Source organism: Rhinolophus hipposideros (assembly GCF_964194185.1).
Source record: "Rhinolophus hipposideros genome assembly, chromosome: 4".
Lineage (NCBI taxonomy): Eukaryota > Metazoa > Chordata > Mammalia > Chiroptera > Rhinolophidae > Rhinolophus > Rhinolophus hipposideros.
Window position 1 is genome coordinate 46,400,262 of NC_138050.1, and position 24,414 is coordinate 46,424,675.

The following is a 24,414-nucleotide window of genomic DNA, read 5'->3' on the forward strand; positions in this document are numbered from 1 at the left end:
CCATCCGGCCGGCCAGAATGTCTTTTCATTTGGCTTGTTTTCAGGATTCACTGTTGGGCCGTGACCCCAGTATTTCCCTAGGGGAGGTAGAGTGAGCAAATGTGAAGGTAGATGGGTAGAGGAGGGGCCTGTGGAAGTGTGAGCAGAAGAAAGACGCGCACATAACACGAAGGGACTTGGGAGCATTGTCCTCTCAAAAGAGCTTCACACATTAGTGACATTGATTTTTGGACAAAATCACCTTTGCTTAGAAATTCGTTTGATCCTCAGCTTGTTTGGAAGCCAGGCCATGTACTCCCAGTGCAACCACTCTTGGGCTTACACCTGGGTTTCCTCGCCTCTGAGAGAGAGAGGTGCCTCTGTCCCCACCTCTGAGTGGATGAGACACCACACTCCACTAGAACAGCTTGGTTGTGCACTTGGGGAAACCGTTTCCTTGTGAAGTTTTCCAAGTTTACCACGGGAGCACTTTGGAGCATTTTCAATGTGTGAAAATAGCAAAAGGATGATTGAAGAGGGCTCTATTGAGTGCATCAAGCATTGGTCTGTGTGGCTACAGATTTAGGTGGCTTACCCAATTCTTGAAACAGACTGGTTAAACTTCCGGATTCCCATCTTAGTCATCCATAGAATTAGTAGTACCTAGCTGCCTTATCGGAGTGGTTGTGAGGATAAAATGAAATAATGGCACGGAAGATTGAAGCCATAAAGTGCTCGACTAGTATAAGGTGGTGTGATGTTGCTAGGTAAAGGGTAGGAAAGAAAGTGAGAAAGAAAAATGGAGAAACTTGTCTCTAGAGCCGTCTGGTGAAGAACGTACTGTATGTTGTGATCTTTTAAAAGTAACCCCAGTTGAACTTCCTGAAATAAATTTTCTACTTCCTTAGAATGTTGAATAAATGTTGCATAAATAAATGACAATATTCTAAACATTGAATAAAGAAATCTGTTTAATCTAGCATTTACTGTTTTAAGTCTCTCTAGGTTGCTTTGAAGCACATTCCTTTTGCATTCTCATGCCCAACATAGCTGGTGGCCAGGGCAAAATAACTAAGGCCAGAGTAGAGTGAGTGGTGGGCATTAAGTCTCTCTTGCTTCTCAGCTATTGGTTTGCAGCAGTTTTCACTTAGGAGTCAATTAATTTTTTTTTAAGAAGACTTATTAAACTTCTTAAAAGTTGAGCTTGTTTGGCCTTTCCAAGCATGTTGCTGTTGGAGGAGCTGCGTGCAGGGATGGTCCTATTCAGTGGGTTCAAGGACAACTGAGGATGAGCACACGCAGCGCGCTGTGGCAGATACGTGATGCTGATTCTCTCCCTGCAAAGACGTGAGCAAAGAGAATTACTTTGTGGCATCTGTGCTCATTGTAAACTGGTAACCAGGACTCCATTGAATTCCTCTGTCTAGAGACAGGTCTTTGTTAGTCCTCAGCTGAGAATGCTTTGTGGGACAGGGAAAAGGATTAGGGGACAGTGAAATGGGACCCTTTTGGAAGGATGTGATTGATGGACTGAATTCCCTTTTCCCCTCAACAAATGAAGGAGATGCTGAACTCCAGAATACATGTTGATATTTTCCTTACTAATAAAACTTGTGGCTTATTTTCCAAATTTTTGCTAACTTAAGGGTCACAGGAGGCATGGGGGACTATTTCCTAGAGTTGACTTGACTTGGGAATTCTGAGTTAGAATAATAAACACTCACAAAAGACTTCTTTAAATGTATTGGTTTAGGTCAGAAATGTAACAACAAAGGTGAACCAAATGTGTCAGCTTAATTTAGGGTATTATCTCCCTGTAGGCCAGTTACATGGGGAGAAAGGCTCTTCAGAAACATGGTAGAGGAAATTCATGAGATGATTGGAATGTCCGGGGGTGTATTAGTTATCGACAACCAACATTTATTAGCTCATCATTTCTGGGTCAGGAACCCGGGGACGGCTTGCTGGGTTCCTCTGACTCAGGGTCTCTCACAGGCTATGATCAAGGTGTTGACCCAGGCTGCGGTCACCTCCACGCTCGACGTGGGGCGGGTCTCCTTGCAGGCGCACGTACAGGGCTGTTACCACATCTCTGTCCTAGCTGTTGACAGAAATAAGTTCCTTGCCACCTGGGCCTTTTCTTGGAGCTTCTCAGTGTAGAATCTGGAGTCTTTTTGTAAACTAATTTCAGAAGTGATGTTCCATGACTTACCATGTTCTGTTCTTTGGAGTGAGTCATTGGTCCAGCTGAGGGGAAGAGATTGCACAAGAGAATTGGTACGAGGAGATGGGGGTCATTGAGGCCCTTTTAGAGGCTGCCCACCACAAGTGACTTCTGGCTTTAGTGATCGATACATCCTAAGATAGAGAGTGTGTTTCTGGGGGGACCTAGGACTTCTGTCGGCATAGTGGGCTGTCCTCCCTGCAAATGCTGCTGGAAATGGGCACTGCCAGCTTATGGCTTTGCATTTCCCTTTTCTGTGGCCTAAGCCTGGAGTTTCTCTATTGGGCCGTTCAACGAGGTATGTGAAGCTGTATGCAAATATTATGTGTGTGTTTTTGAGCATTTTCTAGAGAGACAGTGAGTCTATAATAACCCTGAAGAGTTTATAAGCCGCTGGTTTAAGTTGACCTTGGACTTTAGTTTTGGTTCAAATAAAATATCAGAACTGATTGATTTTAATCAATAACTAATTGATCAGTTATACTGACATTTAAGATTATTCCCAAGTCATTTGGGCTGGCATTTTGGATGTTAATAGAGAAGCTTTGTCCCCATTTATACAAAAGGTTTACTTATATAGATGAGGGAAATAGCCCAAAAATGCCTTCTAAGAATGAAAATAGTACAAAATCTGTATTCTTGTGAAAAACAAAATATTAACCAAATGTGGCTCTCTGGAACCTGAGGAGTTTATGATAAAAGCAAGCTGTTACATCAGGAGGTGAAGTGCAACCAGAAGGGAACTGAAAACTTAATAGCAAGAAAGAACCAAAAAATGGACATGCAGGGGCAGATTGTGGCCAATTTGTAAGGAGCAGATAATGGTGTACACCTGATGGCAGCGCGGGGTTACCACCCATCACTGCAGAGCATCCGAAGTCCTGATCCTGAATCATCGGGGGTGCAGGTAGGGCAGGGTTCAGATATAGGCGCCATTTCCACTTCCTTAGGCCTGAAAGTTAGTAATACACTTTAGAAACATTTCCATCCAGAGTCTCTAAAGAGACACACAAAGCATCAATATGTAAAAAAAAAAAAAAGACAGTTGACACTTTTTTGGAAAAGTTATTTACATGGAACACATCATCCCCAGAAACCCCTTGAAAAATGAGCCGTTAACCATGGATGGTTTTTTCTTTCATGCATGCAATCCTTTGGTGACTGACCACGATGATAATTACGCTTTCTCCTTTTGGGATAAGAATAATACTTCTCTAGGCTATCTGTTAAGCAGAAGCTGAGTGCCCCCCCCCATAATCATTAGAACAAGTTTTTCCTTTAGATAACACTATAACTAGGTTTGATTTTTTTAAAAAAAAAAACCTGCTCAGTTTTTTTCTTCAAACGTATTTTTAAACATTGTGATCAATTTAGAAATGAGGATGTCATTGAAGAAATATTTGGGATTAAGAAGCGGAAGACTGGACATATTAAATGTAACCTCTCCCCTCCCACAGGGACTGTTGGAGTCCCCTATGGAGAAGGCCCCCGTGTCTGTGGCCTGTGGAGGTGAGAGCCCCCTGGATAGCATCTGCCTCAGTGAATCAGATAAGACAGCCGTGCTCACCCTGATAAGAGAAGAGGTAAAAGCTTTCTTGTTCTGTCCACTTATCACTCCATTTCTTTGTAAAGCCCATGTGCCAGCAGGCAGATCCCATCTCTGTTGGCCCAAGTTATCCCCGGCTGGAAGTTTTTATTTCCCACAGCTTGTTCAGCTCATATAAAGGTTTCCCTGTAAAACATCTCATTTGTGCTGAAGTCCTGACATTCTGCTGTTCAGGGAAAAAAGCTGACGCTTTGAAATATCCTTATCAATTTTGTACACTTCTTTATCTTTTAGTGTTGATGTTTTTGTTATTATTATTATTAGTTTTTGGTGTATAAATCAACATTGCGATTAGACTTTTGCACACCTCACAAAGTGATAACCCCAACAAGTCTATGACCCATCTGACACCGTACACAGCTATTACAGTACTAGTGACTATATTCTCTATGCTGTATAATACCTTACATCCTATGACTATATATATTTTTTAATTATAGTTGACGTTCAGTATTATTTTATTAGTTTCAGGTGGGCGGCGCAGTGGTTAGGCATTTATATTTATCTATGAAGTGATCCCCCCATAAGTCCAGTACCCATCTGACACCCTACATAATCTCTACAACATTATTGACTATATTTCCCATACTGTATTTCACATGCCTGTGACTATTTTGTGACTACCAATTTGTACTTCCTAATCCCTTCCTAATCCCTTCACCTTTCTCACCCATCCCCCAACCTCTCCCATGTAGCAACTATCAGTTTGTTCTCTGTATCTATGAGTCTATTGCTGTTTTGTATATTCATTTTGTTTTTTAGATTCCACACATAAGTGAGATCATATGGTATTTGTCTTTCTCAGTCTGACTTATTTCACTTAGCATAATACCCTTTACGTTAATCCATGCTCTTGCAAATGGTAAGAGTTCATCCTTTTTTAGAGCAGAGTAATACTCCATTGTATATACATCCCACAGTTTCTTTATCTAATTATCGATGGATGGGCATTTCAGTTGCTTCCGTATCTTGGCTACTGTGAATAGCGCTGCAATAAACATAGGGTGCATAGCCTTGAAGTTTTAAATACAGAATTTTGCCAGTTTTATCCACATATGTAACTAAATCAGTGCCTTCATTTTACAGAGGATATATGCTCATGCATAAAATTCCTTAAATTCTAGATTTGAAGTAATATAAAATTGTTGCCTACCTTCATCCATTCTTTAGTTAAACTGTTCAACTCCCAAATTCCTATATTGTATTTTTTGAGCAGTCTCTGTTCAAAATAGGTCACTGCTAGGCCTTTCTTGGGTGATCAAAAAAATATGAAAGACACTTTATATACTATTAGTCAGTTACTGCCCCTCTCCCATTATATATCTGTGCTACATATTACGTATTTGGTTTGTGTGTTGCTTGATGATTCCACCATTTTTTAAAGAAGGTAATTCCTTTGGTGTAGCAATTTTATTTTTATAATATGGTGAGAGTAGTTAAGTACCTCTGATATAGGTCTCTTAAAGCTTTAAAAAAAAAGTATCAGGTTGGTAATGAGGGATGTCAGCTATTCCTATTGTCCAAACTTGGGAGCAGTGGCAAAGAGGCCCACCAACATTTTGTAAATGAGAAGAAGGACTTCATCTTCCTCCTGAGAGTTAAAATATGAGATGACCACCTAATGGATCAAAGCAAAGATATGCACCTAGTAACCTGACGCAGAGAAACTGGTTTTGGGATCTTGAGATCCTGATTAAAAGCACCAAAATAAAAAAATGTACCAATTAGAAAGAGAGAAGCACAGAGAACTAAAATAAAAGAAGAACAACAGATGCCCATCCAAGCCCTGTCCAGGGCACATGGAGTTTGAGGCAATGAATTTAGAGTATTTCTTTTGAGTGAGCGAGGGCATTTCCAAATAGGGACACGGGCTCTGGTCTGACCAACGAGATCCTGCCTGTAGTGAGATGGGTGCATCGGGCTGGCGGCCCTCAACTTCTGAGTCCTTCTTGCTGATTCCATTCTTCTCAAGCAATCAGAACTCTCTACAGAAAGAGCATATGCTGGTCATGCCAACTCCTAACACTCTGACTTTGTGGCAGTTTCATTTCTCATCCTAACTAAAATTGGTGCTCTGGCGTCTACTTTGGGAAGGTGAGTCTCTGCCAGACAGGTGGCTTTGCTCTTGGTGTCCTGTCCCGATCAGTGTTCTGGGCCTGCAGAGTTGAGAGCCAGACCCTGGACTGAGGTAAAATTTATAGAGATTATAATTACCACTTGGAATTTCCCCAGGAGATGTTCTATTCACTTTTATTCTGGTGGCTACATTCCAGCAGCCTGTGTGGCTAAGAGTCCATTTTTCCAAATGCTTATGAGCATTATATATGTGTTGAGGTTTTATACTTTTAATGTATATTGAATGTCTTAAATGGACCTGGTTGTGTGTTTCTTTTAGTCTCCAAACTTAAATTTAAATTGTAATAGATTGAGTAGGTAAACCCAAGCTTTGTCTCTGTTATCATCTAGATAATCACTAAAGAGATTGAAGCAAATGAATGGAAGAAAAAATACGAAGAAACCCGACAAGAAGTCTTGGAGATGAGGTTAGAGTGGAGGTTCGGGCATGGGGTTGGATGTTTTTATGAGTTATTAGATTCAACACAAATGAAGAGGTGACAGTATTTGCTTACCAAAGAACCAGTTGTTGAGAATTTGAGGGCATTGCTATTTGTACCTTAATTTGTGATTGATGTCATTTCATGAGTATTGCTGACCAGTTACTATATTTTCAAATACTGTGTCTTATTTTGGGGATGTTCAGTACATTACAAATAAGCAGGACCCACATAATTCTTGTCTTTTGAAAAACCGAATTTGTGCAAGAATATCCATTTGGAACACAGAGTAGTAAGACTTACTGACATATAGGCATTATAGTTCATAATATTAGGTTGGTGCAAAAGTAATTGCGGTTTTTGCAATTTTTTTTTTTAAACCTTTTAAACCACAATTACTTTTGCACCAACCTAATACTTTTCTAAAATTAATTATATGTGGTAGCTTCAAATCTCTTAACCACCAAAGAGATTATAAAAAGCATGTTAATGGGAAACAGAATTGACTGACATCTTTATATTGAAATCTTTTTAAGTTTGCTGCTCACTCCCTAGAAGGGAGTCGGGAGCTATGAAATAACTAAAGATGACATCAAAGAAGATTTTTAAAAAGCATAATTTATATACTGTACAGTGAGCACTTGAATGATTAAGAAATATTTTAAATACGTCTGCACTAATTTGTGATTGGTTTTTTTGGGTTTTGTTTTCTGAATGGTTACTGGGAATAAGGCCCTGTACTGTGTGTGGTGGAGAGGAAGGGATGGCCCCTGCCTTGGAGAGCGCACAAAGCCTTCATAAGAAATATGGATGCAGGGTCAAAGTGACGGGCTGGGGGAGCCATCGTTTCTCACAGAGGGGGTCACAGGAAAGAGCGCTTGTCACTGGGCAGGATCAGGAAAACACTGCACTTTGCTAAAAGAAAAGTTAGCATGACAGGCTGATCTTTCAAGTCTTTCAATAACTGAAGTACTTCTGGTATTAAGACAGTACAGTAAAACTTGTCACTGAATCAGAGGGGATAGAATGCCTGAAAGAGTGGGTAGATTGGATTCAGGAGAGCCTGAACTCAGATTAGATCTCTTAGGAAAAGCCCCAATAATGTCATGACAGTTGGCCCCCCTTATCCATGGGGGATATGTTCCAAGACCCCCAGTAGATGTCTGAAACTGCAGATCGTATTGAAACCTATATATACTGTTTTTTCCTATACATAGGCACATACTTACAATAAAGTTAAATTTGTAAATTAGGCACAATAAGAGATTAACAACAATAACCAATGATAAATTAGAATAATTACAACAATATACAGTAATAAAAGTTATATGAATGTGGTCTCTCAAAATACCTTATTGTACTATACTCACCTTTTCGCTTTAAGGAAGCACTCAAAATTTCTCTGGCATAACCAAATTGCCAGCATCACTACTCTTGCACTTTGGGGCCATTATTAAGTAAAATAAGGGTTATTTGAACACAAGCACTGTGATACCACAACAGTCGATATGATAATGGAGACGGCTACTAAGTGACTAAGAGGCTTGTAGTGTATCAAGTAGTGAAATGCTGGACAAAGGGATGAGTCATCTCCCAGGTGGGACCAAGTGGGGTGGCTCAGGATTTCATCATGCTATTCAGAATATCACAAAGTTTAAAACTTAAGAATTTTTTATTTCTGGAATATTCCATTTAATATTTTCAGACTGCAGTTGACTACAGGTAACTGAAACTGCGGAACACAAAACCACTGATAAAAGGGGACTACTGTAATTTACTTTGTGAAAGATTGATTTGTCTAAGCAAACTTCATCTATTGCCTTGAGGTCGTTCACATAGGGGCAAAGAAATGTGAGGACGTTTGTTTCTACAAATAGAATGAAGGCTTGTTAAACATAAAACCTTAAGAAAAAACTTTTGAACATTAACAAATCTTGCATTAACATTAAAAAAAGAGAGAAAGCGCAAAGCAGGTAAGTGGGTAATGTAAATTTGTCAGTATATATTATTGTGTTTAATTGGGGCAGCATTTCTCCAACTTCCATTGTCTAAAAATTCTCTTCTGATAATTTATTATTATTTTTTTTATTTTTAAGGAAAATTGTGGCTGAATATGAAAAGACCATTGCCCAAATGATTGGTAAGGAAATTTTTTTCTAGGGTATCAGCCGTACGATCCATAGATGATTTTCAAATCAGGATACAAATTTCAATTTGTCCATCACTTAGATGTAATTAATTCTCACTATTTGTGGTAGTTATGGTCTATAAAGTTGCCACAAACACAGAATTAGCAAATGCTGAAATACTGCTTCTAAGGAAAATATAAGGTTAGATTCCTTCAAGCCTCTGGTCACAACTTTGTTGTCAGTACATAATCTGATGTGTGTTTCTGTTTGAAGATATTTTATTTGATATATGATATATTGTTGATTCATTAATATTGAACTCATGGCCAGCTGTGCTATAGCTCATGCGTGAATGGAGCTTGTCTAACACATGTAAGTTCCCCGTAAGGCATGTCACAGCCTTCCTGCACTTAGGCACACCAGATAAGCACTTCAGCACTATACTTGGGGCTGTTTTAAATAGCTGTTTTAAATACCAACAGAAATCATAAAAATGCAAAAAAAGAAACCTGCACTGCATAGACTGTGAAAAGGATACTTGTTTACAGTATAAAGCAAGACGGTGTCACCTTGTTCAACTTCAGCTGAGAATGTGTATTGTACATTAGGTGACTCAACTTTTTGGCCATTCTGTCCATGTCTGTGAATGACCAGGAATGCACCAGAAGTATTGATTTTGAAGTTGCAAATAAACTTGAGCGAGTAAGCAAATTCACAAATACAGAATCCACTAATAATGAGGATCAACTGTAGTTAGGTTCATTTTAGAGGATGGCAGACACTTAGATTCTGTGAAAAGCCCCTCCACCCAGGACCCAGAGCATTGGTGGCCTAACCAGCCACGTCGTTCATTACGTCCCCCGCCCCCACCAGATGGGATCTCTCTGGTGTGGTGCAGTGGCCTTAACTCCACTGCAAGTTCTACTTGACTTGTATCAGACTCATTGGTGTTTTTCCAAAATGACAGTGGTTGATCCTCCTATGCTGGATTTAGAATCTCTTCTTGTCAGCATTGGAAGGACTGAGTCCTAAATCATAGTCCGGCCTTTCTGCACTTCAGCACTAAAATGGTATTTTCTACTGTCCATGTCACCTAATGGCTTCCCAGCACATGGCCTTTGCCACAGCTGTTCCTCTCCTCTGCATGGAACATTCTTCTCACAGGGAGCTTCTTATCCCAGTTCTTTGGGTCTACGTTCAGACACTTCTCTGAGTGAGGCCTCTCTGTATAAAAAAGGAACTCCACCCCTCTTACCCTGCTTTGTTTTTCCCTCAACACTTATCACCATATATCTCCCCCTACTAGAATGTAGTCTTGAGAGTGGGGACTTTGTTTGCTGGGTCCCCACCACCGAAAACACTGCTTAGCTCCAGGAAGACAGCCATTAACTATTGTTGAATGAGTATGCCCTTGCTTTTGATTGTGATTCACAGAAGATGAACAAAGGACAAGTATGACCTCTCAGAAAAGCTTCCAGCAACTGACCTTGGAGAAAGAGCAGGCCCTGGCTGACCTTAATTCTGTGGAAAGGTCCCTTTCTGATCTCTTCAGGAGATATGAGAACCTGAAAGGCGTCCTGGAAGGGTTCAAGAAGGTAGCATGTCCTTTTCTTTTTATCTCCTTGTGAGTATATTTTCTTGGTAGTGGACCTTCAAACATACATATCAGAGGAGTGTGGGTAGCCTTTGAATAGGGACTCAGGGCCCCTCTTGGCCTTGTATCTTGTATTCCAGTGAAGCTGGAGAATTTTCCCCCTTTGTCTTTATGTGGTTGTTTAGGCATCTGGCCTGCTGGGTGGTGTGTCAGTCATTCCTCTCCTGGGTCAGGCTAATAAATCCTAGACATAACCAGAGTGTAGCATGGAGTTAAGAACTGTGGAACTCTCAGACTTTAGGAGAATTATAGAAATGCTCTTTTTGATAATTCACCATTTTAATATTAGTAAAAGTAAAGGGAGTCTAGCCATACCACTGAAAAATTCAGGCTGCATATGCTAGAGGAAAGTAAGTGTAATGTGTCAAATTTAGATGTAAGTGCACATATTGCAAACCATTAATAAGACACACTTATAACAGTGGGCAGTCTTTTTCTCACATTAAAATAAAAATGAGACTGACCAATTTATCTAAAGTGGGAATCAGATTGCCATTCAGTTTTGAATAATCACCTTCTTAAAGTAGGTGTACCAGTGTAACTGAACCTTACCGTATGATTTGAAAATTAATACATGAATACATTTTCTAGAATTTCTTCAATGGGAAACATTTGTGCCTGTTTCAAATTACCATAGAGTATAACGTAAAGAACCTGAATTAATTGGATTTTCTCATTTTTTAGAAAATGAGAACTCTGATACATGATATGTTACTAGTAGGAGAAAAACAAAATGTCCTGTTTATTTTAAATTGTCTCTTTTGAACAGAATGAAGAAGCCTTGAAAAAATGTGCTCAGGATTACTTAGCCAGAGTTAAACAAGAGGAACAGCGATATCAGGCCCTGAAAATCCACGCAGAAGAAAAACTAGACAAGTAAGAGCTTTCACATAAGACTTTCACTTTTCACGGTATTGTGGGAAGATTGATGATGGAAGCAAGGAAAATAATCAGTCTTGCAATTCCATATTGCATTTATGTGTATGTTTTTATTTAACTTTTAAAATAGGTATAATCTTTTCCATGGTTCTAACATTAAGAAGAATAAGATATAATGTGTCTCCCTTCACCCCATCCATCCACTGAGTTCCCACCTCTTTCTTACCTGGGAATAATCAAAGTTTTATCCTTCCAGATATCCTTTTTCCCCTTCTTCTCCTGCCCCCCAGTTTTATTGAGATATAATTGACATATAACATTGCATAAGTTCAAGATGTACAGTGTGTTTGATTTGACATATTTATATATTGCACCGTGATTACATTAGCTAACACCTCCATCATGTCACATAATTACCATTTTTTTAATGTGAGAATCTCATTTATATAGATGATAACATACTTTGCTTGTTTCATTTAGAAGTATATTTTGGAAATCTTTTCATTTCAATCTTTGAACAGCTTCCTCATTTTTTTTTTAACAGCTGTGTGGTGTTCTGTTGTTGGAATGTATCATTTATGTAACGGGTCCCCTCCTGTTGGACATTCAGGTTATTTAAAATATTCTACAAACTGTGCTGCAATAAGTAACCTTTTATGATTATCATCAGGCATGCGTGTGAGTTATCTGTATGTAGAAAAGGAATTGCTGAGCCAAAGAATATATGAATTTATAATTATGATAAATATTGTTCAGTTGCCCTCATTAGACTTCATATCCCTATACAATGCATGAGAGCGTCTCTTCCCTGTAGCTTTGCCAACAGATCAAATTTTTGTTTTCCGTGAATGTGATAGATGAAAAAGGGTATTTCAGTTTAGTTGGTTGGGTTTGGGGAGAGGGGGGCAAGCAACAGAGCATTTATTTTATTCAGTATAGTTTTCATTCATATTTATCTTATGAGTGAAATTGAACGTTTTAGCAGCTGTCTATACATGTATTTTATTTACTATGAATGACTATTTGCCTAGTTTTCTATTGTCAGTTTATATATTTTATATATTATATATAAATATTATATTAAAGATGCCAGCCCTTTGTGATATGAGTTATGGATAATTTTTCCAGTTTGTCATTTATCTTTTGGCTCTGCCTATAGTGTTTTTTGATATGCAGAAATTTATTTTTATGCAGCAAAATTTATCAGTCATTTTTTTACAGCTTCTGGATTTCCTGTCATAGTAACAAATATCTTCCCCTTGCTGAATATAAAATATTCTCCCGTGTTTTCTTTTCAGTACTTTTATGGCTTACTTTTTTTAAATCTTTAAATCTGACACATTTGGAATTTATCCTGAGGAGTGGTATGAAATATGCATCCAACTTTATTTTTTAACTAAAAAGTAATACATGCTTGGGCATTTTCCTATTTGTAAAACCTTTTAAGTTCCCCCTTTCCCATTCCCACTCCCAGAGGCACTGTTATTAAAGTCTATCGTGTATCCTTCCCAGTCTTTCTTTGTGCCTTTACAAATACTACCCAAAATGGCTCTGAATTTTTTCTTTTTTCATATATAATACTGGAGTCACAATACAAGTTTCCTTTTTCACTTAATAGTATATCATGGCCATTTTCTCCTGTCAGAACATATAGTTCAGTCTGATTTTCACTGGGTTGTAGGACTTCCATTCCTTACTGATGGGCAGTTAGATGGTTTCACACTTTTTTCCATTGCAGACAGCGCTGCAGTGAGCATCCTTGTGCAGTCTCCTTTGTGCCAAGTGGGGACATTGCTGTGGGTAGATGACTAAAAGGGCACTGCTGGCTCGGGGCGGGGGGTACACATTTTAAGTTATAGTCGTTACTACCATGAAGACAGTGCCAGTTTTCATTCCCCCAGTTCGCACACCAGCCCATCTTTTTCCTTGCATTTTGGCCATCACAGGACAGGATCATCCTTGTTACTTTTTGCCAATCTGATAAATTGAAAAAGTTTATCACTTTAATTTGCATGCCTCTGATTAGCATCCTTTCATCAGTTCTTTGGCTGTTTATCAACTGACATGTATGTTGTTGTTTTTTTAATTTTCTTTTGCACCTCCTGAATAAAGTCACTTTCGGGACCGTGTGGCATAGATGTCAGTGCTTAGTATCTTGGCTCTTTAGCTATGATGATCCTAAAGATGATCCTTCCTGCTATTGTACTGGGTTAAAAAACTTTTTTGATTGTTGTGGAAACTATCATGTGATTCCTTTTTCTAGTGACATGAATTTTAAAGGACAATGTGGTCTTTGAGATTAATTCTGTTGGTTTGCACCATGGAAATTTCCTTAACAGTTGCTTGTAAGCTGAGTGTTTATAAATTAAAATTGAATTACTTAGGTCACCGAATCCTATTTTTTCTCTTGCCATGAACTCAGTTCTTTTAGGTCTGTGTCTCATAGTTGTCAGTGGTTAATATCCTGATTCTTTTAGGTGGGACTGAAGACTAACTGTGTGCTTTTTTTTCCCTTTATTCTATAAACAAAACATAAACAGAGCCAATGAAGAGATTGCTCAGGTTCGAACAAAAGCAAAGGCTGAGAGTGCAGCTCTCCACGCAGGACTCCGGAAAGAACAGATGAAGGTGGAGTCCCTGGAAAGGGCCCTTCAGCAGAAGGTACGAGAAGGGCGTGGTGTGAGCACAGAGACATGTAGTTTTCTTCCCTGGCGGTGGCTAGCTTGCAGCAGATCTGGATGAAAGAGGCCCTGCCTTTTTGCCCACACATCTTGTCTGGTGGAGACAAACAAGGCAAACTGTGAAACTCCCAGGTGTATTGGTGGGACCCATCACAGGCGGGGTGCAGAAAGGAAGTTATGTTAGCTGAAGTTCAGGGGACCAAAAGCTGCTTAGTCGGGCTCTGAGCCTCCCTTTCTTTCTGGTTTTTTTTTTTTTTTTTTTTTTAATGTAATATGTGAAGCTGTCTTCTCCCTTCATTGCAGTTTTACTCTGCAGGGGACATATGGCAATGACTGGAGGTATATTTGGTTGTCACGACTGGGAGATGCTACTGACTTCTAGTGGGTAGAGGCCAGAAATGCTGCCAAGTGTCCTAACTGCACAGGCAGCCCCCACAACAAAGCCTGACGCAGCCCAAAGTGCCCGTGGTGCCGCGGTCCAGGAACTTCAGTAGATAAATAAAAATCAGTGGTAGCAGGGGTTCCTATTTCTCACTGCTCAGCGATTCCTGGACTTCATTTTTTTGTATGCCTGTAGTGTTTTTCTTCCTTTGTCTCCAGTTTTATACTAATTTCTATGATATCCATTCAGCTAGGACAGCGTTCTTGCCATGGGGTCACATAATCCCTAAGACAGTATTCCTAGGATACTTGGACTCCAGAATCCCAGGTCCCTGGAGATACTGATGGATTGCGTGAGCCCAGATACTTGCATTTTAGGAAGTACCCCAGGTAATCCCTATGATCACATAAAATTTGGGAACTCAAGAGGTCATGGACAAGCTACAGAGGGCCAGTGGTTACCCTCACCCTCTATTCAATGTAAGCATAAATTTGTGAACACATGAACATTTCCAGGGGAAAAGTATAGAGTTCTCCTTTCTCTAAAGGGTCTCTGATGTAGAAAAGTTAAGAGCCACTGAGTTAGGAGGCCTAGGTAGAGTATAGTGAGGGTTGAGGCTGTTTAGCTATAATTGCCTTTATCTCAGGACACAAATGACCTGCATAATCATGTCATTTGTCTTCCAGAACCAAGAAATCGAAGAACTGACGAAAATCTGTGACGAGCTGATCGCAAAGCTGGGAAAGACTGACTGAGTTTCCCCTGTTCGCTCGACAGATGTGCATTTGGCTGCTTCTCTCGTGACCACACTTATCTTGCCTTATCCAGGAATAATCACCCCTTTGCAGAGGAAAAAAAAACTAAAAAAAAGCACATGCCTACTGCTGCCTGTCCCGCTTTGCTGCCGATGCAACAGCCCTGAAGGAAACCCTAGAGTATTGCACAGTCACAGAGGAATGGCATCCGACAGTTTTACGGTCTGTCACTAATTGCCGTCAATAGGTTCAGGCAGACAGGCTGCTAAATTTGGGTTTGTGATTTCTCCATCTTTAATTCGTTTTAAAATCATTTCTACTTTTCCAAGTGCGTTAAATTTATGATTTTATGGCTACTCTTTGGGATCATCTCCTGTTCACCTGTCTGATTTTTTTTGTGTGACCTATTTATTTCATCTTTTAAATTTAATTTTCAATATTAGTTGTTTTATTTGAGGAGATATTTTTGCTTTTGTTACTTCCAATTTATAAACAAGAAGGGACTTTTGAGTACCCATTATACACATGTATACACACACACTCACATATATATTTACATGTGCTGCTGATTTTTCTCTGAGGCACAGTCAAATAAGAACTTCTCTACAGAAGAGCATTTTTCCATGAATGTAAAACCCTATTTGGAGATAGAGTTCTGGCTTAGAATGCCAACTTCAGAATTTGGGGCAATTGAAGATGTGAAGACCCCAGACTCGTGTCTGTCATGACTTTTATAACCCCAGGCTCAGGTTTCCCTTCTAGGGAAAACTTTACACCATGTTTCGTTGCCCTGATATGTGGACACTCCTCAGCCTTGATGAGTGTGAATGCGGCTCCTTGGGGTTAGTCCTCAGACAGAAAGTGTCTGCCTTCTGCATGAACAGCAGTGGGGCTCCCTGAGAGCTGGGGTTTGGCAAGGCTGTTCTAGAGCCATTTCATCTCCTCTGCTTCCATTTGTTGCCGCAGAATCAATATTTATTCCTTATTATCTTTATATTTGAAATACGCCAAGAAAATCTACTGGTAAAAGGTGTAGATGATCGTATATAATTAAAAGGTATCTGTAGCCCCATTAGCAATTATAAGGTGGAGAAGCAGTTGGTTTTTCACAAGTGTGATACTTCGTTCTTCAGATTTTTTTCTTTAAGACAAAAAAAAAGTCCTTTCAAACTTGAGATAGAATTTTTAATAAAATGGGCAGTAGAAATCATGCAAACCACTCCAAAAATCAGCTTATTGCGAATATTTTTAAACAAGAGCCACTTGAATACTGGAGGAGAGAAGTTCAGGGAGCAGATCCACACTCACAAAACTGAATTCCTCAAGCCCTTCCTGGACTTGGTTCAGAGTGGTGGGGCCATTAACCCCAAAATGGAAAATTTCCGTGTAATTCCAGTGAATTCCCTAGCATTTGATAGGCAGAACCAAATCCATTGTAAGTGTTTCAAAGCACTCTTTTGTCTTAACCATAACACCCTGAAAGCCCTCCGGGTGATATGCACTCTATTCAGTACATGTAAGTTTTTGTACTTTTCTTGTAAAACTATTGCATGATCCACCTTCATCAATGACTTGTGCCTAGTGGAGAACCTGTATAGATCTTGAAACCTGAATTTTTCTTTAGATGTGTACTATTCACGTGGGTGCAATCTTTAGCCCCAGGGAGGTCAGTAATGTCTTTTAAAGCCAGAAGTCTTGTTTTACCAACATGCATTTGTTGTCATCGGTGCTTAGGCTGTATTTTAAAGCCTATTGTCTTAACCATTTCATACAAAAAAGAACAACAGAAACGATCTGTGGTTGGAGAACTGACTTGACAATCACTTGGGCTTTGAAAACAGTCACTGGATTCGTGTGAACGCTGCGCTGTGGTCGGAGCAGCAGTGGAGTATAGGTATCTCCAGCTGGTGTAGCTGATTTCCGCATTCAGTCCTCTCCTACTAGGGAAATTAACTTTGAGTTTTGCAGAAACTTTGCTAAGCCTTTTTGCTGCTGTGTTTTGGTGGCATACCCATGTTTGCTTGTTTTATATTGATCTGTTTTAAGCATAAAAGGCTTCTAGTGGCCTCCATTATAAATCCATAGTCCTCTTTTTAGGCTTTTTGGTATATTCAAAAAAAAAGGAGCTATGTGTTAAAAACAGGTGACGACAATCCTTTCCTAGCACGCTGGTCAAAGAGACCCCCTTGAAGATTAGACCCTAGAATGAAGTTGCTAAACGAGGACTACAAAAGGGCCATTGTTAAGTAACATTTGCCCCTGTCCTCTCAGCCATGACCTTGAAAATGAAATGTTCTTCCTTCTAATTTAGTAGGTGGATATTCTCCAACAAGAATAAAAATGTAGTGTGTGCATCTGGCAAATTAAGATAATAGACTGGACAGAATGAAGTATATTTGTTTATTTTTCTTTAAAAACAAGCAAAAAAAAAACCACCCCAAAACAAAACCCAAACTTTTAGAACTCTGGAGAGGAAGAATACAGCCTAGTGTTTTGGCCCCTAGAGGGCCAGGTTACTTGTTAGTAGCTAACAAGTAACTTTTGCAACAGTAAACCCTGTTACAAAAGTGAAAAGAGATGAAGTTGCTGATCTAGCCCATTATTTGAGAGCATTGGGTGATCTTGTTGAGATGCTGGATCCAGAGCCATTTCTTCAATTTTTGACTTTGCTAAGGTGTAGATAGATAATCTTTATCTAGAAGTATTTTAAGTGGAGACTAAACAATTTGTCACTTGGTTGGCTGGTCACTTATAGTCAGACCTCTCAAGATTTACTCTATTAGGAGAAGCTCTTGAAGGCTGGTGACCTGCCCAAACCTTGTGTTCTGTAAAACTGTTCTGGAAATTCTGAAAAGCCCAGTTTTCTCACGTGGTTTCTGGCTACTTCAGACCCAGTCCAAATTAGGAAGTGCAGAGCACATGATGGTGCAAAACTCTGAGGATCTGGCAGCCTTCCAGGATGATATGGAATCTAAGGGAAAATTTATGTTTGGTTTTGGGGGATGGCTCAAGTTGACTTTTCTTTCTAGCCAGTTATCTGTCCCACACTGTGTGCAACTCTCACACAAATACGTAGATCTTTATCAGACAGCCCTGAGTTAGTCCTATTTGTAAACAGGGAGAGTCAGTTGCCCCAGGTGTTGCTGGGCTGCCTAACAGCGGCCAGAGTGAAGCACTCACTTTCAATAAAGGTAACTGCGGGCTCTGAAGCCCAAAATGGAATTTTTAAAGAGTAAGCATTGGTAATCTGTGTACACTGGCTGGCAAAGATTTAGCATATCCTTTTCTAGTGGTGTAAAAGTTGTAAAGCTCCCCTTTGATTTCCTTTTGGTTTTTCACTACAGTTAGTGGCCATCTCATGAACTGTACACTACTGTTGTCTCTTCGTTGTAGTTTTGTGACCATGCGCACTTGCTCTCGGACTTGGGTTTCCTTATCCTCTTGTTGGGAAGAGAGAAACTAGGTGTTGAAAGATTAAATGATTCAGGCAAAGGATTTTAAAGTAAAGATGTATATACTCTGAAGAATTTAAGAGAAGATTATTATTTGCTTATTAAAGAACAAACATAGTCTGGGAATCCCAGAATGTCAAGCCAAAGGTCTAAGAAGTGATCTTCAAAGATTTAATCAAGTATTGTGAGGAGACTTCTGTCCAAAAAGGTTTGACTGGCCTCCAGATTCCAGTGAGTGTTAAAAAGCAATTTATTACTCAAGCCTTGAGTCTCCGGTATAGTAAAGGTAAAGAAATTGGACACTACTCTAAGGATCTCCACTGGAAGATAGTAATAGAAACGATAGCATTTCAGGGAAGACTTACTAGTGCCCAGAGCTAGCATTCTGGAGACTAAAGATTGCACTTTTCGTAGTTCTTCGTCCAAATGCAATCCCATTTCTGTGCCTCTTAGCATGCAGTTAGATTTGGACAAACAAGATTCCTAAGGAATGACTTTATTAACTATAATATGGTTACAGCTATTACATATGTATGTTCTGGTTATAGTTCTAATATGGAGGTGTGGAGTGCGCGGCTGGCATTCTTAATTCATTTGGAGGAGGCCAGGCATGGAGCTGAGGTGTGGCTTGAACCTTCCCTGTATCGATGCTTCACTTTATAACTGTAAAGATGCCACTTCCTCCCCCTCTGCCTTGTAGTGGTGTCAGATGTACTCCAAAAACAATTTCCTAGTCACACTGTTAACCTATATTCTATATTTATGGATAATTTTCCAGTGAACATATAAAACTTTGAACCTGGAATCCAGCCCCAGCCCAGATCCAGGACAGTCTGTTGGTTACCACACCCACAGCCTCAGCCTTGGTCCTTCTTACCCGGTGGGATGGGATCCAGACATTTCTTTCAAATCTCAGAGGTAGCAGTAAACTTTTCAGTGTTGTTGTTAGCAAGTGTGTGTTTGCCAGTAGATTCCCATTTGTACTAATGTGCCAACAAGTAAATGTTAATTGCACATCTGCTTCCACTGTTTCCGCGGGTGCCGTGAAGTGTGTGAGGAGCCTCTCGTCAGGAGGGACGGGCGCTGCACTGACTACTGCTATCAGGATCGTGTTGTGTGGAAGAAGCATCTACGTCAATTTTATATGCACAGTAATTTCCCTTTTATATGTCAGGTAAATATTTGTAAAAGTTATACTCACACAAATGAAATTATTATAATGATTACTAATATATTTTTCCCATGTTTCATTGCCTGATTAAAAACTGTTTACCACTGTTAGATGTGGGTGTGTGTCTGCCTTTTTTTTCCCCTGGTTATAAGTCGTTTTGTCCCCAAGTGAAAATTTATGACAGGCTCGCTTTTACGAGCTCCAGTCTGAAAATAGAAAAGATGACATTTTTGCTGCACTGTTCTGTGCGATTTTATGCACTTGGTTGGGTGTGTAATTAAAAACAAAACAAACTGTGATTTGGACCTTACCATAGAAATTTCCATGCTTTTGCATCTGTGTAAACAAAGTTAATTGGATGCTTCTTGGGTTTGCTTAGAGACTGCTTGTCTGCCCTGGCATTTCTCAAGGCATAAGAACCTAAATCACCGCACGCTTTCTGACTTGTTGGAGGACGTGGGACAAGTTAGAACTGTAAACATTGCAGAATGTCCCACAGAAAATAGTCGACGTTTAATGTCTCTTCTAGGTTAATACCGGGAAAAACTTTTTCAGTACTGCCCAGGCCAACTCTCTGCTTAAAGGGCTAGGGGACTGGGCAGGAAATGTCATGATTTTTATTACAGGAAAAGATAAATTAAGAGACTCCATTTTACTACTTAGGTGGGGAATCCACTAAGAAAAATCAGAGCACTGTCACTTTGTTACTCTTTGCTGCATCTTAAGACATTATAGCCTATAAAGTTCCTAAAAAGAACATTTTTCGCTAGTGTGCTCTTGAACTGCTAGGAGGGGAATCCTATACAATGACTGAAGGAAGTGACACTGACATTTACTGAATACTAAAGACAGTAAAACCCTCATCATTGTCTAAGAATTATTGGGAAGAATAAGATGGAAATTATCTTTCTACTCTCTTACAGAATATTCTTAGATAATGTGAGACCACTTAGTGTTTTTATACTTTTAACAAATAGAGGACCATGGGATCGTTTTAGTGAATGCCAACCAGTATTTTAATAAGAGAAAATATGACAGGAATTATGAAAATGCATTTCACAAGTAAAGTTATTCATTAAATTTGTTTCAGATATAAATGTGTGTCATGATGAAAATGAGTTCCTTGCTATGGCTATTGGTCAAAGTATGAAAAAACTTGATCCACTAAAGTTAGTCATTTTACAATTGAAGAAACGGAGTCGCAGAGAGAAGTGATGTGTGGCTGGTTGCACGGCTTGTGTATTAGTATTGTCATCCTCACTCCAAATGGACAAAATTAATTGCCGCTTAGTCCTTTTCCAGTTCTTTAAATCCAAGTTCTCCCAGATTTGGATAATAGTACATTTATATCATTTTCTAAGTTTGTAGGCTCTTAAGGGCCAATCAAAACCAAACATCTTTTTTCTACATTCATTTATTTACCAAATAGTGCGTTTGCAAAGTTTAAAGTGAAACATGAAAAGTTTCTGAAGCTAGTTAGCTAAAGAGAAATTGTTTTCAAGTTTGAAACGTCATTAAAATATGCAATATGCTAACTAAATCTTTATTTTTTCCAGAAGAAATCCATCTCTATTCTATGTTTCTTAGCCTAGTTGTGACTTGTAGGTTGTTTAAAGTGCTTGAGGATGGGGACACAGTGGTGCTTACAATCTAATTAGGAGATAAATCTAACCCCAAACAGGACAAGATGGCATGGAATTGTGACACAGACTAAGTGTGGCAGGAGTCCAGTAGGAGGGACGGTGTGTGGGGAAGGATGCGCAAACCGGGTGGAGCAGCAGGGCCCAGCCTCAGTTATTTCACCTTCCCGGCCTTCACCTTTCTAACGGGATAATGGTTCCCACCTCGTGAGGTGGCCGTGAGGACTCAGCAGTAATGCTGGGGAGTGCCTTAGGTCCTTAAATGATACTGATTATCGTCACGTAAAACAGCGAGTTTATGACTTTCAAATTTTCTAAGACGCCCCCTCAGAGCCAAATGACTTTTTTGTTAGTTTTATTAGCCATCTGAAAAATAAAGAGTTGGAAACTTAAGCATTACCTTTGTTCTTTTATTTGAGAAGGTAGAGGAGCGAGGATTAGCTGGAGACAGATCCCAGTGTTGGGGCGATGGAGCTGATAAATAGGGAGTGCAAGTCACTGTGTGTTCCAGACAATTCCAAGACTCCCACACCTGTACCAGCCGTGAAATACTAGGTTTCTATGATCTCTATTTTTCCTTTGCCAAAAGGTATACATCCTTCAAGGTTTGGTTTCCATGGAAATACATATACAAGAACAGACTGAAGATACAACGCGGTTAACAGGAATTCACTTTTTTAGCCAATTTAAAGGAAAGGATAATTCACATTTGAGTTTCCTATGTGCCGTGTGCCTTTACAAATGTGTTACTTGAACAATTCCATGTAGGTGGAATTGTTTGTTTGTTTTAACCAACGAAGGAAAATGAGTCTAAAAAGCACGTAGCATAGGTAAGTTAGATAGGAAGGTGGAGCTGGCACATGAACTCAGGTCTCACTGATCTCAAATCAGGTCTCAAGCCACTCCATGTTGGGACCCACTTCACAGGGCAAAGGAGGACTTGGTATTCACTGAATGAATTTTCTTGCCCATTTCTCATCTCAAGAGGGAGTATTTCAATGGATATCCAAGAAACCTTTGCAGAATCATGTCACCAAAGTTCAACAGTGTGAGAACATGAAATCTATCAAAGATGCATAATTTGTTACTCTATTGGAAAGGCACCATTAAGGGAAATCAGAACTCTTATTCTCCTTTCAGGCTGCCTTGTTTTGCAGAAAAAGCATTGGCATGGAAAGCTGAGATGTCTTCTAGTCCTACATAGTTTTTGACAACTGTGTTGGGCAGGCCCTTAACACTTTCATTTGGACTGAGAAAGCTAGGACATCCCTTCCTGTGATTTTGTGATTTTACAAGTCTGCCTCAGATGCTATTAAGGCAGAAGTCCCCCCAGTTTCTCTCTCAAAATCATTCTGAAAATGCTTGTCTTGAGATGTATTGACAATAGTGGACTTGCCACAGGTGGTGAGTCTACAGGACTTTTTGCCATGTCCACTGTGGCTATAGCTTTCAGAGAGGTGAATGCCAGCCCCCATCTCACAGGACGGGGAAAGGCCCAGGCTCAAGCCCCAAACCCACCTCCATGTCTGTAGTCTCATTTTCTCAGCGTCGACTGCTCCAGTCTGAACCTCAGTTTTGTTTGCAGGATGAAGAAGTTGGGTTATATCCTCTAAGTTCTCTCTCAAGAGTGAGAGTGTCCTCACAGCCCACCCCTCCTATGATGCAAGCTGACACACGCTAAACATTTCCCCAGCAATATGCCCCCAGACTCAGTAGTGCGGTTGCATGCTCTGTGAGGATGGCCAGCCTAGATTGTCTGCATTTCTGAGAATAAATTAAATTGACAAAATGTGTTGAGTTCTTAAGATGTGCAAACTCATAATCACAAACATTCAATTGTAAGACATGGTACAGACTTAGAAACACATTTTTGTTCTAGACACCAAAAATGACAGCACCATTAGCTAATTTGGTGTATCCAGGTATAATCACAATGTTTTACTAAAATCTTTTTTACTAAAGATTTTTTTTTTACTAAAAAATCTTTACTAAAAGATTTTTACTAAAAAAGATTTACTAAAAGATTTTTACTAAAATCTTAGAAGAGTCCAGACAGGCCACTCCAGACCCTGGTGATGTGCAATAATAAATGTGCCTTCTCTTTCACCAAAAGACTGGCACTTACTGCAATTTGTCATTTTCGAAGTCCTAATTTTTCCAGACACATTTTTTTTTCTCCCTTTCAGTTGATCTTTGCAACCACCAATTTTCGGCAAAAATATGATGTCAGAAATATGATTTTATTTCCTCTATCAGTTTCCAGTGCAAATGTGTGTGAATGGTCACTGGGGGGCTCCACTCCCAAAGACTTACAGTGTTTAGGACCATGTGTTTCAAACTGGTCAAAACCTATTTTAGAGGATATGAATCAGAAGAGAATAGAAGAGTGCTTGTTGTAAGAGTAAATAGTGAAGGTAAGTACTGTTTCATGAAACTTTTATTTCACTTACATGTATATATGTGTACTGGATTGCAATTTTAAATGTCTTAGTTTGGGAACCTAAAGAGTTAAAAAAAGTTTTGAAAGTTTGAAAGTCACTCATTTTAGATTATGAGGGAGAGGAGTTGTTGAATCACTCAAGAGTTTAATGGGAGTGAAAAAATAACTAAATGATTGCGATACCCATCTTTTAAAAGTAAGCTACAGAGTTAGAACACTTACTAATCAACAATCACAGTTTATAGTAACTTAAAGAAAATCCAAACTTTAGAACAAGAGCATGAAGTTGCATTCAGAAAACAGGACATAAAAATTCCTTTCTAATGCTCAGTGTAGAGGGAAAGAGGAAGTTAGGAAGAAAGCATATGAAGAATAAAAGCCTGTGAAGCTAAAATTGCTCTAAAAACAGTAATCTATTAAAAAAGAGAGAGAGAGAAGAAGAAAAGCAAAATTCTTACCTTCCCCCAAACCTTTCCTCCTCCCTGTGGCAGCAGATGGTCGGCTACTTAGGTTCAAAGTCCCATTTCTGTTTTGCTACTACTGCTAAAAACTGACTTGATTCATATCTGAAAAAAATGAAACCTACTTTGTTAGAAGCAAGACTTCTCATGATTACAAGTTCTTATACCTAACTCTCTTGCACAGTTCAATTCTAAATTATAAATGTATACATAGTAAACAAGATCTCTTATTTAAAGCTTAACTACTTTTGAGTGATTTTGTTACCAGTAATGCTATCCTTCCATTGAATAACCCCAAGGAAGTCATACACGTGTGTTAAATGAATAAGTGACTAAGTCAGGTTACTACATATTTTCAGAACTGTGATAAAATTTAAAGTTGAATCCAAGAGTTTGAATTAAGGAA

The 24,414-nt window shown here is 39.3% G+C and overlaps 1 protein-coding gene across 26 annotated transcripts in view; it reads left to right on the forward strand.

Annotated features, from left to right (window-relative positions):
• The window catches only part of TACC1 (transforming acidic coiled-coil containing protein 1), a 93,867-nt gene extending 74,289 nt beyond the window's left edge, over positions 1-19,578 (forward strand). For 21 of the 26 annotated variants that reach the window (XM_081046918.1, XM_081046911.1, XM_081046932.1 and 18 more), the window contains 7 exons: positions 3,661-3,786; positions 6,276-6,352; positions 8,461-8,504; positions 9,928-10,088; positions 10,917-11,023; positions 13,567-13,687; positions 14,776-19,576. In XM_081046918.1, the coding sequence (XP_080903044.1) occupies positions 3,661-3,786; positions 6,276-6,352; positions 8,461-8,504; positions 9,928-10,088; positions 10,917-11,023; positions 13,567-13,687; positions 14,776-14,844 (705 nt within the window). In that variant the 3' untranslated portion in view covers positions 14,845-19,576. Of the gene's footprint in view, positions 1-3,660; positions 3,787-6,275; positions 6,353-8,460; positions 8,505-9,927; positions 10,089-10,916; positions 11,024-13,566; positions 13,688-14,775 lie in introns of all 26 variants that reach the window. The other 5 variants (XM_081046914.1, XM_081046934.1, XM_081046928.1 and 2 more) reach the window with 1 other exon arrangement.
• Positions 19,579-24,414: the final 4,836 nt, after the last annotated feature.